Below are 13502 nucleotides of genomic sequence, written 5' to 3' on the forward strand. Positions count from 1 at the left end.
AATCTCGCTGCCGGCTTGCAAACCCCAATGAATCATTCTCACAGTATGTTTTAGGTGTTTTTATTGCACCGCAAATTTTGTATTCTATTGTACAAGGACTATGATCAATGAAACTAATTGTCGGCGAACGTAACTGTCTGAGAGTAAAGTCTTCCTGCAAAGAAGCCTATTGTAATAATTGAGTGGTTATTTCCAAACTTATATTGGGAAAAAAAAGCACTTACTGGTAGCAATAAGCTATTGTAATCATGTCTTGTAACACACTGAAAACGGTAATGAAAATAAAATTCGGCTCATGTACTGTGATGTTTTTTTGAAACTGGAAAAGATGTACAGGATATCTTTCCTTTTCTCCTGTCCACTAAAATTATTTTTTCCCCCTTGCACTGATATAAACACACGCACCATCTCTTCCAAAGAGGGCAACTCCACAATGTGGCACATAAAAATGCCAATGTCATGAAGCTGACATCTGTACACAGAACCTTGGATCGAGACGCAAACGAAAAGTGCTTCATCATCTATCCAGGTATGGAGTCCTATAAAAACATATTTATTTTCATGGAAAAACCATTGAATAACACTGAATACATCATGATTGATCATTCAAGAGTCAAAACTTGTTTGTAACGCCAACATCAAAAAGATGTCCCAGAAAACTGGAATTCAAAGCAATGGCTGGTGTCACCCCCCTCCCCCCCCCCTCCTCCTCAAACTGAGGAATGACATCTTTCAAATGAGCTGGATGTTAATGCCCTTTGTCGTCATTATCATGGACCATCAAGATGGCAAATGTGGGAGTGGCCATTATGGCTTTGTATTTAGTTAAAAGTCTAGTCTATCTTACAATACAGAACCTTAAAATATTGTCTCAGAACATTTTTTTTAACTGCACCTTTTAAACAGACAACTGCATGTAATGGAGTAAAGCATCACAAAAGTAAAGCAGGCATACTGGAAACATAACACTAATCTTTTTTTCTTTAAAAAATAAAAACACAACAGAGCCAAAGTATCCGTACTAAAATCTCAACTTAAAAAAAAATTTGAAGGGGAAAAAAAAAAACTGTACATGTATTTACAAGAAAATAGTAACTATAATACAAGTTTGACTGGCCAAACACAAACACATTCAGTTTTGTCGATCCAAAGTGGCGGACAAAACACCTCCAAAGAAGCGAGCTCGCTGCAGTGAGCAATTTAGTCACATTGTCAAGAGTGTCTCTGCATAAAAACATCAATTTCATTCTTTTTTTTCATTTTTTTTTCTTTCCTAATAGAAAAACAATAATGTCAATATGGAGTTTATCGAGAAATCCATTGACTACATCCTTCCCTTATAGGGTGCGGTGCAGGGGGCGGAAGCCAGTTGCTCAGTCTGAAGGCAAGAGGTCGTGCAAGCGAAAGCGCTCTCTGATGTGCGGTCGGACGTCGTCGTTCTAGCAAAATCGACGTGACATGAAGCAGATAGAGTTAAAAAAAAAAAAAAAAAAAAAGTATTGTTAACCCACGTTAGCCCTTTTGCCAAAATCCAACACTAATTGACGGCCCCTTGCAAAAGAGTTTAAAGAAGTAATCGTCTTCACTTGGAAAATTGACGCCACTAGGTGGTGCTAAAGAAACACAAGAATATGTTGCGTGAACTCTTACCAGCTCAACCAGCTTCTCCAGGAAAGGAACCAGCTTGAGAAGCTCGCTGTCATTTCGATCCACGAACCAGCTCTCGATTGGGATCCCATTAGAGAGCTGATAATACACACGAGCGCACAATTCTCAAAACAACTTGTACTGTTGTGCCCTTGCTTTCGGACCACAACCACAATCACTGACACACAATTTGATGAGACACAGTTATTACCTGATAGGCGAAAGCTTGTGGTGAATTGTCGATTATTATTGTCTTGGAAAGATCCCGTCCCAAAATGTTGAGGTCTTTTATATAATTTCCTTGGACACACACGCAGTGCTCACGAAAAAGACGGTGTCTAAACACACACACACACAAATATGTTCACCATTGAGGAAAAAAATATGAAGACATATTTTTGGCTCTTTTTTCTCCCACTATTACTTCACTGACCTGACCAGCTGCTTTTTGGGATCGAGGATGTTGAGCAACTTGTCAGCGTATACTTTCTTTGACGCCGTGAAGAGAATAATCTGCAATGACAAAATGTAATTGTTAAACCCAGAGCAGCTTGAGTTAAGTCAAATCCCCGTTTGTGTGGAGTGAAAAGAAAACCTCACCTCATACATTTGAGACATGCGCTCCAGAAACTCTCGGAAAAAGGGCCTTAATCGCACATACACCTACATTCAGGGAGATGGGTTAACAGCAACAAAGACTAAAACATGGACACATAGCTAGTTTGAGAGAGTTCTTACCTGGTAGATTACATCCTGAAAGAGCACAGGGAACGTCAGTGCAGCATCTTCCAGTTCGTTCAAACTGCAGTGAACTAAGGTTTCATCCTGGGGAAGAAAAAAAAAAAAAAAACATACACAGTGACTACTCACTTTCTAAGAGGACACAAAGTGCAAAAGAGTCCTTGGCTTTTTTTTTTTTTTTTTTTACCAAGTCTAGGACAAGTGAAAACTCGGGCGTGCTGCGCGTCTTCAAAGGTAGTGCTGGTTTGCGTGTCAGCTGCTCTTCTGTCAACGGTGGCACGTGCTTGATGAAGAAGTACCTTCAAAGTAAGACGCCACCAAAAAAAGGACAGTTACATTTGGAAGGTGACGAGGATGCATGGCGTTGGTGCTTGTTGTTGAGAGCAAGACATTTTTGAACCATGAAGTGTAAATCCAACCTTAGTGGCAATTGATAGGTGGCAAATTTATTTAAATCTTAATCTGTGATCTCTAAATTGCTTTTGCTGGTGTCTAGTGGTTCTTTGTTTTTATGTAGCAAGCATTGTAATTTAGGAGCATAACATCCCTGACCCCGAAGCTCCGCTTTTATATTTATTAGATATCTTTACTTGGCAGCTCATTATTTGTGTACTAGTGTGTGTGTGCGCACACTTACGGGTCAAATACCTCCCAGTCTTCCTCGTATGACGGCTCTGTGGGGGCGGGGGGTAACGTGTGTGGATAGCTGCCATCAGGCAAACAACCAGGAGGAGCTGTGGGAGATAGATTTATACATTTTTTATGATGTGCCTAAATATTAAAATAAAGGTAATGTACACATTTATTGAGATGATAAACTATATGATTGTGGTGAGAAAATTAAGCTTCAAATTTGCTTTGTGAACCAGGTGTTTTATTTTTGGACTCCTCTAGATGGCACTGTTGGTGTTCTTTACATAGGAGTTCGAGCTGATGGTACCTGTTAACGAGGGCATGTCACTTTCAGTCACAATCTCAGCGTCCTCCACGGTGGAGTCAGTGCTCATCTGGAGTCTCTGCTGCAACGGCGGGGCGCCATGACAAGCTGTGATTCCATCGGAGGACGTGAGCATGCTGCTGGGCATTTCCTCGGCCTGCTCGATGTCTAGCTGCTTCATGATCTCCTCTGCCTCCATAGCTTGGCCCGGAGAGTCGGAACCAGGAGTGGCTAAATAAAGGATGGCAATTTTCTTCAAAAAGACATCTTGTGGAAAATGTATGTATTACCGTTTCTATACAAAGAGTGACTAGCCAAGTGTGAAATTACACGAGCAGGAAATGTAATGATGTGTGGGTGTTTTACCAGTTTTGGTTGCTGGTGAGAAAAAGTTGAAAACAGGAGAGAGGATAGTTCCTAGGAGGGTTGTGTGCGGAGGACTGCTCGTCGCCTCAACTGAAGCTTCGAGTTTGCCGTTTGGTTTTAAGGGTTTGCTGTTGCATGTTACTGTATCTGTTACTGGGGAAAAAAACAAAACATTCAGCATATTGCTTTGTGGCAAAAGGTTGCATGTAACAATATCGTACCTTTACCTGGACTTTTTCGGCAAACTCTAGAGACGGTTTTGTTGGCAAGGCCTCGCGTTTGTGGTGCTGACGTGATGAGGTCACTTTTAGCGCTGCAATTAATACGACTCCTCTTGGCAGGAATATTCGGCTCCACCTGTCGAATATAAAAACGGGTACGATGATACAAAACCTTTTGTTACAGTTTTCATCTCTCAATACAGGACCACGTTCCCTCACCAAGGAAACATTTCCAATTCAGTGGCGTTCACTTTAAATGTTTTTCCAGCACCTTACAGCGGCGGCATCACTTTGTTCCAAAATTTTGATTTTTTTTTATGGGCTAATTGGTAGACTACTTGAAAGCTTCATTACAAGTCAGTTCTGTTTATTGTTAGGCCTACCTTGACAGGGTCGCCCCGGATGAACTTCTTGATGGTGGACAAGAGGCCCGCTTCATTCTTCGGCATCCTGCCTCGGCCTCTTAGTGGGGACGCCGCCACTGTACAGTGTTTCCTTTTGGCCAGAGACGTAGGGGCTCGACGGCCTAAGGTGGGCTGCTGAGAAGCTTTACGCGCTCTCAGCCGCATTGTGCTCTGGCATCACATAGAAGGATCTGCCAAGAGATGTTGAAAATTTTCATTTAGACTGGGGGAAAAAAAAGTTACTTAAAAGGGAGTTACTTTCTTTTTTTTTCTTGCATTATTTCACACGTTTACAATAACATGGGTAATTTATCCTCAAACATCTCCATTTGAACAGAACTCGATATAAGCGACATCCTTATCCAGTTGGGATTGTGATAAATGGATTTCTTTTTTTTTTTAAACAAAAGGTCCATTTGTTTTTACATATTTACTCTGATTCAAGCATTTTATGGAGATGTGGCATTGAACATTAACAAACCTGCTCTAGAAACTAATTTAATTTCAAAAGCAAATATCAAACCTGATGAAAAACTCCCAACTATTATAACCTCGGTGTTTTGATGCAAACGTATGTCAGTTTTATTTTTAACATTTAAAGTTTTGGAGGTTGGGAAATAATGAGTTGAAGGTTCTCCCCACATCATTTGCGGCAACTCATCTGCTTGCATTGCGGCGCAGCCGATGTCAACATTCCCTCATGTTGCTCACTTATGTCTACACCACAACCACTGAGGATCAATTCTGTAATTGACCTGCCAATTGTGCTTAATGTGATGTGTGGTCACTTTAACTCGCGACCATCCGAGCCGAACGTCTTCGAAATGTGCTTTTGAACAGCACCGCCGAATGCGCTCACCATAAAACATTCGGACAGGAGAGACGTCACCAATGGTTGACGTTAGCCCGCCGATATATAACTTGACGCGGACAATCGCCGCCAGTGGAACGTGGACGAGATCGCGACAATACAAGCCTTGTTTTCACTGTTCCTCCGTAAATATGTCAACGTTGCCAGGTTCCTCCGATCAGTTCCGTCGCTTACGTTTAGCCACTGTTAGCTTTCATGCTAACAAAACGAGAAGGAAACGATGACATTACGGAGACGTGGGTAATTTCGAACGTGTGTTTAGCAGGCTAACGCATCATTGACTTGGCAGTGAAAACAACAATATTCCCCCGAGCTACGGTCTGGCATCGTTTTGTTTCGATTCACGGCTATTTTCAGCCATTAGACTACGCCCCCTTTGCTGGCTAGCAGCTAGCTAGCAGACAAGCTAAGCGAAGCCACAAACACTTCACGGCTCACACATGTTGACGCTGTACTTGTACTCACAGAAAAAACGGACGAAACGCTTCCAAAAACGTCCCGCGGCGTTTTCAGCTCTGCGGCCGAGAAGCCGCAACGGCGCCCGCCAGAGGTCGGCGCGAACGCTCGCTGCTTGCCCACTGGCGTCTGTGGCTGTCTCTCGGTGGTTAGTAGTCACAGATCGACCATGTCTACGGACGCCATTTCCCGCCTCCTCCTCATCACAAACATACGCGAGTGCGCGCGAGAATGCGACATGCGCGCGCGCGAACAAACGTGGCGTGGAGAAGACAGGAAAACGAGCGCACCGCGGACACGGCTTCCAACAGAACAAAAACACGAGAAATCGAAAGAAGAGGGGGAAAAAATACCAGGAATAAAAATATTAATCTGAACAAAGCGAGGTATAGTGGATTCACCTATTGACAGTTTTCCCCCCACAATATATGTATTTTTGGTAGGTGGCAATCCCCTTTTTTCGGTGGAAAAAAACATATTGGGGGTTTATTTGTTTTCTTTGGAGAATTTAATGTTTGACCAATGCATTTCAATTGACGTAAATTTTGTGCGGATTTTCACTCAAAACAGCAGAACCACATAATTCCTTCCACTGGGTGGCAAAGGAGTAAAAAGATTTCAGAACAAATTCGTTGTCCTCTTTAACATCCTTTTTCCCCCCCACCACACAGCACTGAAATAGTAACAAATATTATTCATAGCACCCTGATAAATAATTATTTAGATACAATTGTCAGCAATAAATAGCACAATTTATGATTTTTATCTCCACTTGTCCACCGTGTCACGTTCACCTTACTAAGGTCACCTTAGCACGAATTGCTCTTGGCTTGGTTGTGAATAAAGACCTACTTGACTTTTTGTTTTATCGCCAGGCTTTCAAAAATAATCCACCCGTTAAATGAACCGCTCACAAGTGTTGCAGATGCGCTGGAGCCCATCGTAGCTGTCTTCAGAGATACATAAAATAACATGTTAATGTTTCAGTTTCTAATACTTTACTTACTATAATCTCACAAAGGAAAACCACTAAGAAACTTTGAGTCAGTTTTCATTCACATTCATAGTTTGGCGTAGAAACACATTGCGATACACTAGGAAGTCCAACTGCGATCCAGCAAATTTAACTAATGTTCCGTTTTTAACATTCACGTACATTAACACAACTTGGACAAAATCCACACGTTGCAAGTTAAACTGTATGAAACAAATATTATGCTGTCTTTAGTAGAATCTGAATACAATCAAGCAAGGCCATTTTATTCGTCAGCGATATGAAAGCTAAATCTTATGTCCTGTAAAGTAAAAGCGGCTTTTCCCCACTGATCATTCATCATCAGGAATCACTTCATCCCAAGATGCAGGAGTTTCCTGTATGGTTCTGGTCCACCCCATAAGCCCCTGAATATGACACATTAACACAAATAAGAAAGAATCAAAAGGTTATATAATCGTTAATTGGGGAAGAATAAACGTACGTGAGGAGCCCGTGCCAGTAGAGGTGGGGCATCACGTCAGCTTTCATGTGGTACATGAGTCTCCTTTCCTTGGCTTGGTTGATGGGGAACGTTTCCAGTGGTTCACCATTGTAGTCAAACTCGGCCAGAACAACCGTGTTGTAGCTTGTAACCAACGGACATGATGTGTAGCCATCATACTAAAAGGTGATTATATATAAGTGTTGAGGGTAAAAATATATTTTTGTCATTGAGCAATACATTACCTTTTTATCTGGTTTCTCATTTTTCAAAATCTTTTTGATGGTTCTGTTCAAAACAGCAGACTGTGCGGCTAAAACAAGAAACCATATAAACTGAATAAATGACAAAAACTGACAAATAAAATAGAAATTCAGATGGGGAAAAACATCCAAACACATAACATGGCCTCTCACAATCAAGCCACATCTTAAATGCATGCGTGGAATGTAAACAGAAAAGCTCATGATAACATTCCTCAAAGTAATTCTTATGTAGTGAAGCTCAGATGTCTAGTTTGGAGTCAGGTTTAACACTAACCAAATGGGTAGAAGAATCATGACTCAGACACGGCAGTTTAGTGCTTACACAACATCACGTCTTACCGACAGCAGCGGCCGTTTTGGAAGTCGGCAAGTTTGTGCAGTCCCCGATCCCAAACACGTTTGGGTACTTCTTGTGTTGAAGGTTGTCCTTGTCGACATCCAACCAGCCGCCCTCATCGGCCAGCAGGCTGCTTTTTATCGCAGAGTTGGGTCCCATGGGTGGGGTAACATGAAGCATATCGTACTTAAAAAAAAGAAAAAAAAGATTTGGTTGAAATGTGTAAAGTAAATTCAATAGAATTGTTGTGCTGTTGCATTGAAAACGACTTACCTGAATGACTGTCGTCTCACCCGGGTTGTCAAGATTCTCAAAGATAGCTTCTTGTTTGTCCGCACGCACTTCAATCAGGTTTTGCCTCAAGTTCACATTGATATCCCGTTGTTTGACAATATCCCAAAGTGAGTCAGCATATTTCTTAACCCCAAATATCACAGGAAGCGAAGTGTTGTAAATGATATTTGCTTTTGCCCGCTTTCCTGTCTTAACATGAAACACACATAAAAGAATTAACAATACAAACACAGTTTTACTGATGTGCAAAATTCCCGTACCTTTCTGAGGAAAGCATCTGAGAGGTACATTATCTTCTGTGGAGCTCCAGCACATTTAACCGGTGTGTTTGGGAAAGAGAATACAGCGTTGCCTTCTTTAAAGGATTGTAAGGCCGCCCAAGTTTTGTCCACAGTTTCAAGTGAATAATTGGATCCAATTTTTGGATGTTCAAATCCTTCAGGAAGACCTTTAATCTGAGGACATAAAGTGGATGGCATATTGCTGACAAGTAAAAAAAATCAAATAATAAAAAGCAGACCCTCACCTTCTCAAAATGAAGCTGCAAACCAAGAGCAACAATCAGATAATCATAAGAGATCTGCAATTGGGAACGAAGGTCACCTCATTAAATATGACAACAAATGCTTGCACGCTGAACAACTTTACAGCCTTAGTAACACAAACATACCTCAGACCCATCATCAGTGCGCACGGTGTTTGCATCCGGGTTTATTTCCTCAACTTTAGATTTCACCAGCTTGACACCTGATGGCATAACACTTGATGTGGGCCTTCCCGATGTAGCTAAACTTTTAGCACCGGCCCCAACCAGAGTCCACAGGGGCTGGTAGTAATGCATCTGAAGAGTCAAATAAAAAAGATTTGCATGATAGTAAAATAAAAAAAATCTTAAGAATAATTATTTTCAGTCATGAGTTGTACTTGCCTCACTAGGTTCCACTACTGCCACATTCTCAGCTCCCAGCATCCTCTTCATGCGTGCACTCATTGCAATTCCTCCACTTCCTCCCCCTAGCACCAACATTTTGTAATGCTGTTTTGCAGAGGAACGACTGCTTGTGTGAAGACGAGAGGCGCAAAAGCCCACAGAACCACGGAAAGCAGCCATCCTGTTCCAATGAAGACAATGACATATCATTTGATGCATGTATAAGGCCAAGGTTAGAAGTTAGCCACATCTCAGCTAATGCAAGGGTCGTTGATGGCGACGTCATTCGTGACATGACATTCAATTTCACAAAATTGTCGCATTTTAACAGTTTGCCACTCCTTATTGTGTGGCTCCGAGATAATGCGCAATAACATTTATACCGATAAGCAGGCAGGTACACGCCGAAATTGAGGTTGACTAGAAAAAGCTTGTATCATACTTACATTGGCATGAGGTACCTACGTTTGCTACAATCGGTTGTCGGCCACGATCTACACAGTATTTACGTCACGTCGGGTTTGAGCGTTCCAAAATGAACTTTCAACACTTCCCCTGACTGGCACCAGGGTCACGCCCCCTCAAGTTATCGACCAATCAGATGCGACACCGGCATATAAATGTGGGAAGTGGTCTCGTATTACTGGGTCCTCATTTTACCATTGCAAAATCTTAAAAAATGTACACTCATCAATGTGATACTAAGTGAATGAAATACATGAGACACAATCAAGTCATGTGTTTATCCATCTATGACAGCAGTGTTAGTTTTCATTTTCTACGTTTGACCACAGGTTCACTTTACATAGCAGAGGCAAATAATTTAACATGAACGACCACATATTTGTCGTATCGTGTGTTTATTCCAACTGTTCTCATCTCTGGGTGTTTATTGGACACCTTCAACACAAAATCAAATGTCTTAAAAAAAACAAAAAACAAGGAATTATTACAAAGGGACAATGCAATGTGAACATCACAGAGCACACTTGCAGGAGTAGAATTTGGGACAAGTCCTGGCGTGATAAGGATTTAACGTTTCCTTCTCTTCTATGCATTCCAGATATCCCTCCATATCTGATCTCGTTCACAGAACAGGTCGAGGCTGTTGGGTGAGCAGAAGTCCGAAGCGTTTTTTCAGGGTCACCCGGTGTCGAGAGAACTTGTCGTCTGGGGAGAAGCGGGCTGGGTGGGCCGAGCAGGTAGGCTGGCCATTGGGTGCCACTTTCTGTCAATCGGGAACAAAACAAGGTTAGTTAATTACAATTTTAAGAAACAGCCCAGTGATAAATTGACCTGAAACTGGTCTGAGAAGAAATATTAAGGGATTCAAAATAACACTAACAACAGGCTCCAGAGATTTGACTGGGTAATGCTAGCTGCTAATAATATGACGAAAAACAACATACCTTCAAAGTGTAGACTCTGTCCCCATTATCGTCGAGGTAAATTTGCAAGAACATGTCGCCAGTCAGCAAAGGACTAATAACAAACAGCAGGGACAACAGCAAATTTCCCTTATATTAGTCCGCACACTGCGAATCGTACCACGTTTTTCAAGCAGATTAAAAACAAGAGCGGATTTCCGGTTTGAAGCCCTACGGCGCTAAGCATTCTGGGAAAGGGAGTTTTTTTAGAATCGAATTTCGTTTCATCGGGGAATGATCACTGAAAAACATTTATTCTTGTACAGTGATGCTCTATACTGGTTAATATACTGTTCAAATGCAAATGATTTTATAATCTAAAAATAAATGAGGGTTATTTGATTTTCGTATAAAAATAAACACTAAATTTAAAATACAGCTCGATTGTCTTGTATTTGCAACAAGTAATGGAAAGCCTAACGAAAGTCTTATTTTCAATTTTTATTTCTACAACAAAAATAGAATAAGACGCCAAAGGAGAAACTTATTCCCGGAAGTTGTCACCTTAAGTATATCAAATACTGACCAGAAGACAAGATAGCACAAACAACATTTATTGCAAAAAAATTGTCTAAAAAAAGTTTTCCTTCATTTGCCTGAATAAATTCAAATTTTTGCTACCTTATTGTTATTCTGCTTTTTTTGTTCAAGTGAATACTGTATATAACAATACACATCATTTCTCAAAATAAATTGCAGCTCCTCCTCCAGGCTTTGATACAAACAAACTTTGCTTTTCCATTGCTGCTCTTCGTGGGTCAGGGAGGTAGTAAGCTTTCCTTACTGCTTGCAAGAAAGACTGGACTTTGTCCCTGTGAACCATGGACACAGCGCAGCCGCCCCAACCTGCTCCTGTCAGACGGGAGCCTACAGCACCCGATTTCCTGTCAGTATGGCAAAAAAAAAAAATCTGTGAGGACATTTACTGATATGTTCTGATGACTTCTTCATCCGATCTATAGAAAATGCATACTCAAGACCTCTATTGTATTTTGGAGATTAGGTCAGACTTTATACTCACAGGCAAATGTCCACCAATTGGTCCAGTTCAGGGCAGCTGCACTCATAAAGATCTCTGCAGCTCGCGTGGCTTTGGTTCATCAAGTCACCCAGTAACTGCATCGAATCGCTAGGTGCACAGTCACACACGTTCTTGAAGCGTAGCACACGTGCTGCTTCGCCGTATACATGCTTGGCTCGCTGGTATAGCTTGAACTGAGTTACTATGAGTGACAAAAAAAATAAAAAGTAAGAAATCAAATTCATGCTTGTCTTTGTTGCATTCTTTCTGCTGTTTATTTGCTCACCGTGTTGAGTATTAGCACTAAGCAACTCTGTGGAGAACTGCTGGGAGGTGATTCCCAAAATCTTACAGATCTCATCTCGGCTGTACGGTTCAGGATGTAGGACTTCCTCCACCAGTGCCAGCATCTCTTCCAGAGATGCATTTATCTCTGTCGGCACCTGGGCCAGCTTCAAAAACTCTTTCTGGTTCAAACCTTTAGCTTGGGCCAGCAACTGTGCTCACAATAACACAAGCAAATGTTTGTTGGCTTTCCACACATCCGAGATGTTTTTCAGATTCTTAAAAAAATTAGACCTTCCCTTGACATCATACCTTTGTCGCGATCCGACAATCCACCACACGGCTGTTGTAATGAGAAGATGCCGCTTTATTCATCTCCACACATGAGTTGGAAATTACAAATACAGCACTGTCAGGGAGTGGGACATCAGTGGTCCTCAAAGGTCCAAATTCAATCAGTTTTGCCTGTTGGAGGGCACATCACACAAAAAAATTCTATTGAGTGGACCTGCTATATTTATTCATGAGAGTGAAGACTTTTTACATACAGTTTCTTTCTCTGCCAGGATTGAGATGGACTGGTCCATGCCGCCTCCCTCGGTGCCAATGTAGCTCTCACATTTGGTACATGTCTCTGCGAGATCTACCTGAAATACAAAGATGATGTTTGTTAAGCACGTCTGCTGGTTATCATAGTATTCTGGAATGATTCGATTATGGATTACTTTGGAGAGGGACTTCTGATTTGCCTCCATTGTTATGAGTCCAGCACAACAAACCAGAGCACTAGAACTGGACAGGCCGGAGCTTGGAGGAACGTTTCCGTCGATGACACATGACATTCCCTGTAAACGTGCGATCCCAAACTTCTCCTATTGTGAACACAAGAGGTTTAATTTGTGAAATTTGGACCTTTTGTTTATATTGCGCAGTCTGATCAAGGTTCATATGTCATACCTGAATGCCTTTAACTCCACACAGGAAATAATAATACCACTTTGGGTTATTTTTGTCAATAACAATTTCCTCTGAGGTGGACACTGTGATATTGCTGCAGAATAAAAACAGACATATTTCATATTTATTATCCCGTCTATGATGGTCATGTATACTACCCACATATGGAAAGGTTTAAAGTCCCACCTGTAGAGAGGATTAATATTAGATAGTTGGATCGTCCCTGAATTATTTAACGAGACGGCAGCAAGAATATTCTGTTCAATTGCCATCGGAAGCACAGAGAAGCCACAATAATCAATGTGCTCTCCTGTAATATAAAAGAAAATGAGGGAAACAAGCAGAATTTAATGTCAACCATAAAACAAAGACATACTGGGATCAAAGCATATTTAATTTTTTTTTATCCAATGTTATACAGTGTTTTTTAATTATATCATTCAATAGAGTTCATTACATTCTGCATTGAAGTTAGTTACCTATGAGATTGACTCTTCCAGGTGCACATGCATAGAAGAGAGGTGATCCTCCATACTGTCTTTCAAAAGTATTTTTCAAGTTTTGCAGCCTAAATATAAAGAAAGCAAACATCATTTCCTTAATTCCTTAGCCTTTACGTAACTGCAGATACTCACCTTTCATCATCAACGACCGAAACTTTGAATTTGGGAGGATTTGTTGCCATTTTTGAATGAAATCACGGATGTTCTTTTGGGTTACACGGAGCCCAAAGTCCTGTTCAGCTGACCGGATGCTGATTCAGCTGAATCGGAATCAGTTGTTAACCGTGCGTTTTGGGCCGACGCGCTAAAAAAATACATGAGCGGTACAAATACGGAAACGATATCGAATGAAGGAGGCGA

The 13502-nt window shown here is 41.3% G+C and overlaps 4 protein-coding genes across 7 annotated transcripts; all 4 read right to left on the reverse strand.

Annotated features, from left to right (window-relative positions):
- Positions 1-532: 532 nt before the first annotated feature.
- On the reverse strand, positions 533-5873 carry ctdspl2a (CTD (carboxy-terminal domain, RNA polymerase II, polypeptide A) small phosphatase like 2a). Of its 3 annotated transcripts, none has more exons than XM_037255155.1 (13): positions 5653-5873; positions 4296-4507; positions 3919-4048; positions 3692-3844; positions 3329-3556; positions 3026-3122; positions 2576-2687; positions 2386-2472; positions 2248-2310; positions 2081-2160; positions 1859-1985; positions 1651-1746; positions 533-1439 (listed from the first exon to the last, which is right to left on the reverse strand). In XM_037255155.1, exons 2-13 carry the CDS (start codon positions 4479-4481, stop codon positions 1374-1376), a joined length of 1425 nt encoding a protein of 474 aa, XP_037111050.1. In that variant the 5' UTR covers positions 4482-4507; positions 5653-5873; the 3' UTR covers positions 533-1373. The 3 variants fall into 3 exon arrangements, with proteins under 3 accessions (XP_037111050.1, XP_037111047.1, XP_037111049.1); XM_037255152.1 differs by having other exon boundaries at positions 3913-4048; XM_037255154.1 differs by lacking the exon at positions 5653-5873 and adding an exon at positions 5176-5193 and having other exon boundaries at positions 3913-4048.
- Positions 5874-6618: 745 nt separating this feature from the next.
- Positions 6619-9538, reverse strand: sqor (sulfide quinone oxidoreductase). 2 transcript variants are annotated; one of them, XM_037255157.1, is made up of 10 exons: positions 9396-9538; positions 8947-9130; positions 8689-8859; positions 8545-8598; positions 8279-8473; positions 7998-8207; positions 7727-7910; positions 7367-7434; positions 7122-7300; positions 6619-7044 (listed from the first exon to the last, which is right to left on the reverse strand). In XM_037255157.1, the coding sequence occupies exons 1-10, from the start codon at positions 9401-9403 to the stop codon at positions 6987-6989; spliced, it is 1311 nt and encodes a 436-aa protein (XP_037111052.1). In that variant the 5' UTR covers positions 9404-9538; the 3' UTR covers positions 6619-6986. The 2 variants fall into 2 exon arrangements, with proteins under 2 accessions (XP_037111052.1, XP_037111053.1); XM_037255158.1 differs by having other exon boundaries at positions 9415-9509.
- Positions 9539-9790: 252 nt separating this feature from the next.
- Positions 9791-10547, reverse strand: nop10 (NOP10 ribonucleoprotein homolog (yeast)). The gene is made up of 2 exons (XM_037255163.1): positions 10359-10547; positions 9791-10177 (listed from the first exon to the last, which is right to left on the reverse strand). Exons 1-2 carry the CDS (start codon positions 10410-10412, stop codon positions 10037-10039), a joined length of 195 nt encoding a protein of 64 aa, XP_037111058.1. The 5' UTR covers positions 10413-10547; the 3' UTR covers positions 9791-10036.
- Positions 10548-11031: 484 nt separating this feature from the next.
- On the reverse strand, positions 11032-13465 carry galk2 (galactokinase 2). The gene is made up of 10 exons (XM_037255156.1): positions 13275-13465; positions 13119-13207; positions 12826-12949; positions 12640-12733; positions 12408-12554; positions 12231-12329; positions 11995-12147; positions 11684-11894; positions 11398-11599; positions 11032-11260 (listed from the first exon to the last, which is right to left on the reverse strand). The coding sequence occupies exons 1-10, from the start codon at positions 13322-13324 to the stop codon at positions 11053-11055; spliced, it is 1377 nt and encodes a 458-aa protein (XP_037111051.1). The 5' UTR covers positions 13325-13465; the 3' UTR covers positions 11032-11052.
- Between the last annotated feature and the right edge of the window lie 37 nt (positions 13466-13502).

Source organism: Syngnathus acus, chromosome 6 (assembly GCF_901709675.1).
Source record: "Syngnathus acus chromosome 6, fSynAcu1.2, whole genome shotgun sequence".
In the NCBI taxonomy this organism is placed as follows: domain Eukaryota; kingdom Metazoa; phylum Chordata; class Actinopteri; order Syngnathiformes; family Syngnathidae; genus Syngnathus; species Syngnathus acus.

What these genes read in the sequence shown, in the direction of transcription:
- nop10 (XM_037255163.1), bottom strand. Translation starts at nt 10,412, where the DNA reads ATGTTCTTGCAAATTTACCTCGACGATAATGGGGACAGAGTCTACACT. An exon ending in ACAGAGTCTACACTTTGAAG is followed by an intron (nt 10,178 to 10,358) that starts GTATGTTGTTTT and finishes CCCGATTGACAG; the next exon opens with AAAGTGGCACCCAATGGCCA.
- ctdspl2a (XM_037255152.1), bottom strand. Translation starts at nt 4,481, where the DNA reads ATGCGGCTGAGAGCGCGTAAAGCTTCTCAGCAGCCCACCTTAGGCCGT. An exon ending in TTTCACTTGTCCTAGACTTG is followed by an intron (nt 2,473 to 2,575) that starts GTAAAAAAAAAA and finishes TTTCTTCCCCAG; the next exon opens with GATGAAACCTTAGTTCACTG. An exon ending in CACAAGCTTTCGCCTATCAG is followed by an intron (nt 1,747 to 1,858) that starts GTAATAACTGTG and finishes GTGTATTATCAG; the next exon opens with CTCTCTAATGGGATCCCAAT.
- sqor (XM_037255157.1), bottom strand. An exon ending in GCACTGATGATGGGTCTGAG is followed by an intron (nt 8,599 to 8,688) that starts GTATGTTTGTGT and finishes TCCCAATTGCAG; the next exon opens with ATCTCTTATGATTATCTGAT. An exon ending in TGCAGCTTCATTTTGAGAAG is followed by an intron (nt 8,474 to 8,544) that starts GTGAGGGTCTGC and finishes TTATGTCCTCAG; the next exon opens with ATTAAAGGTCTTCCTGAAGG.
- galk2 (XM_037255156.1), bottom strand. Translation starts at nt 13,324, where the DNA reads ATGGCAACAAATCCTCCCAAATTCAAAGTTTCGGTCGTTGATGATGAA. An exon ending in ATTGTCGGATCGCGACAAAG is followed by an intron (nt 11,895 to 11,994) that starts GTATGATGTCAA and finishes TTGTGAGCACAG; the next exon opens with TTGCTGGCCCAAGCTAAAGG. An exon ending in CAATTGGTGGACATTTGCCT is followed by an intron (nt 11,261 to 11,397) that starts GTGAGTATAAAG and finishes CCATACTGACAG; the next exon opens with GAAATCGGGTGCTGTAGGCT.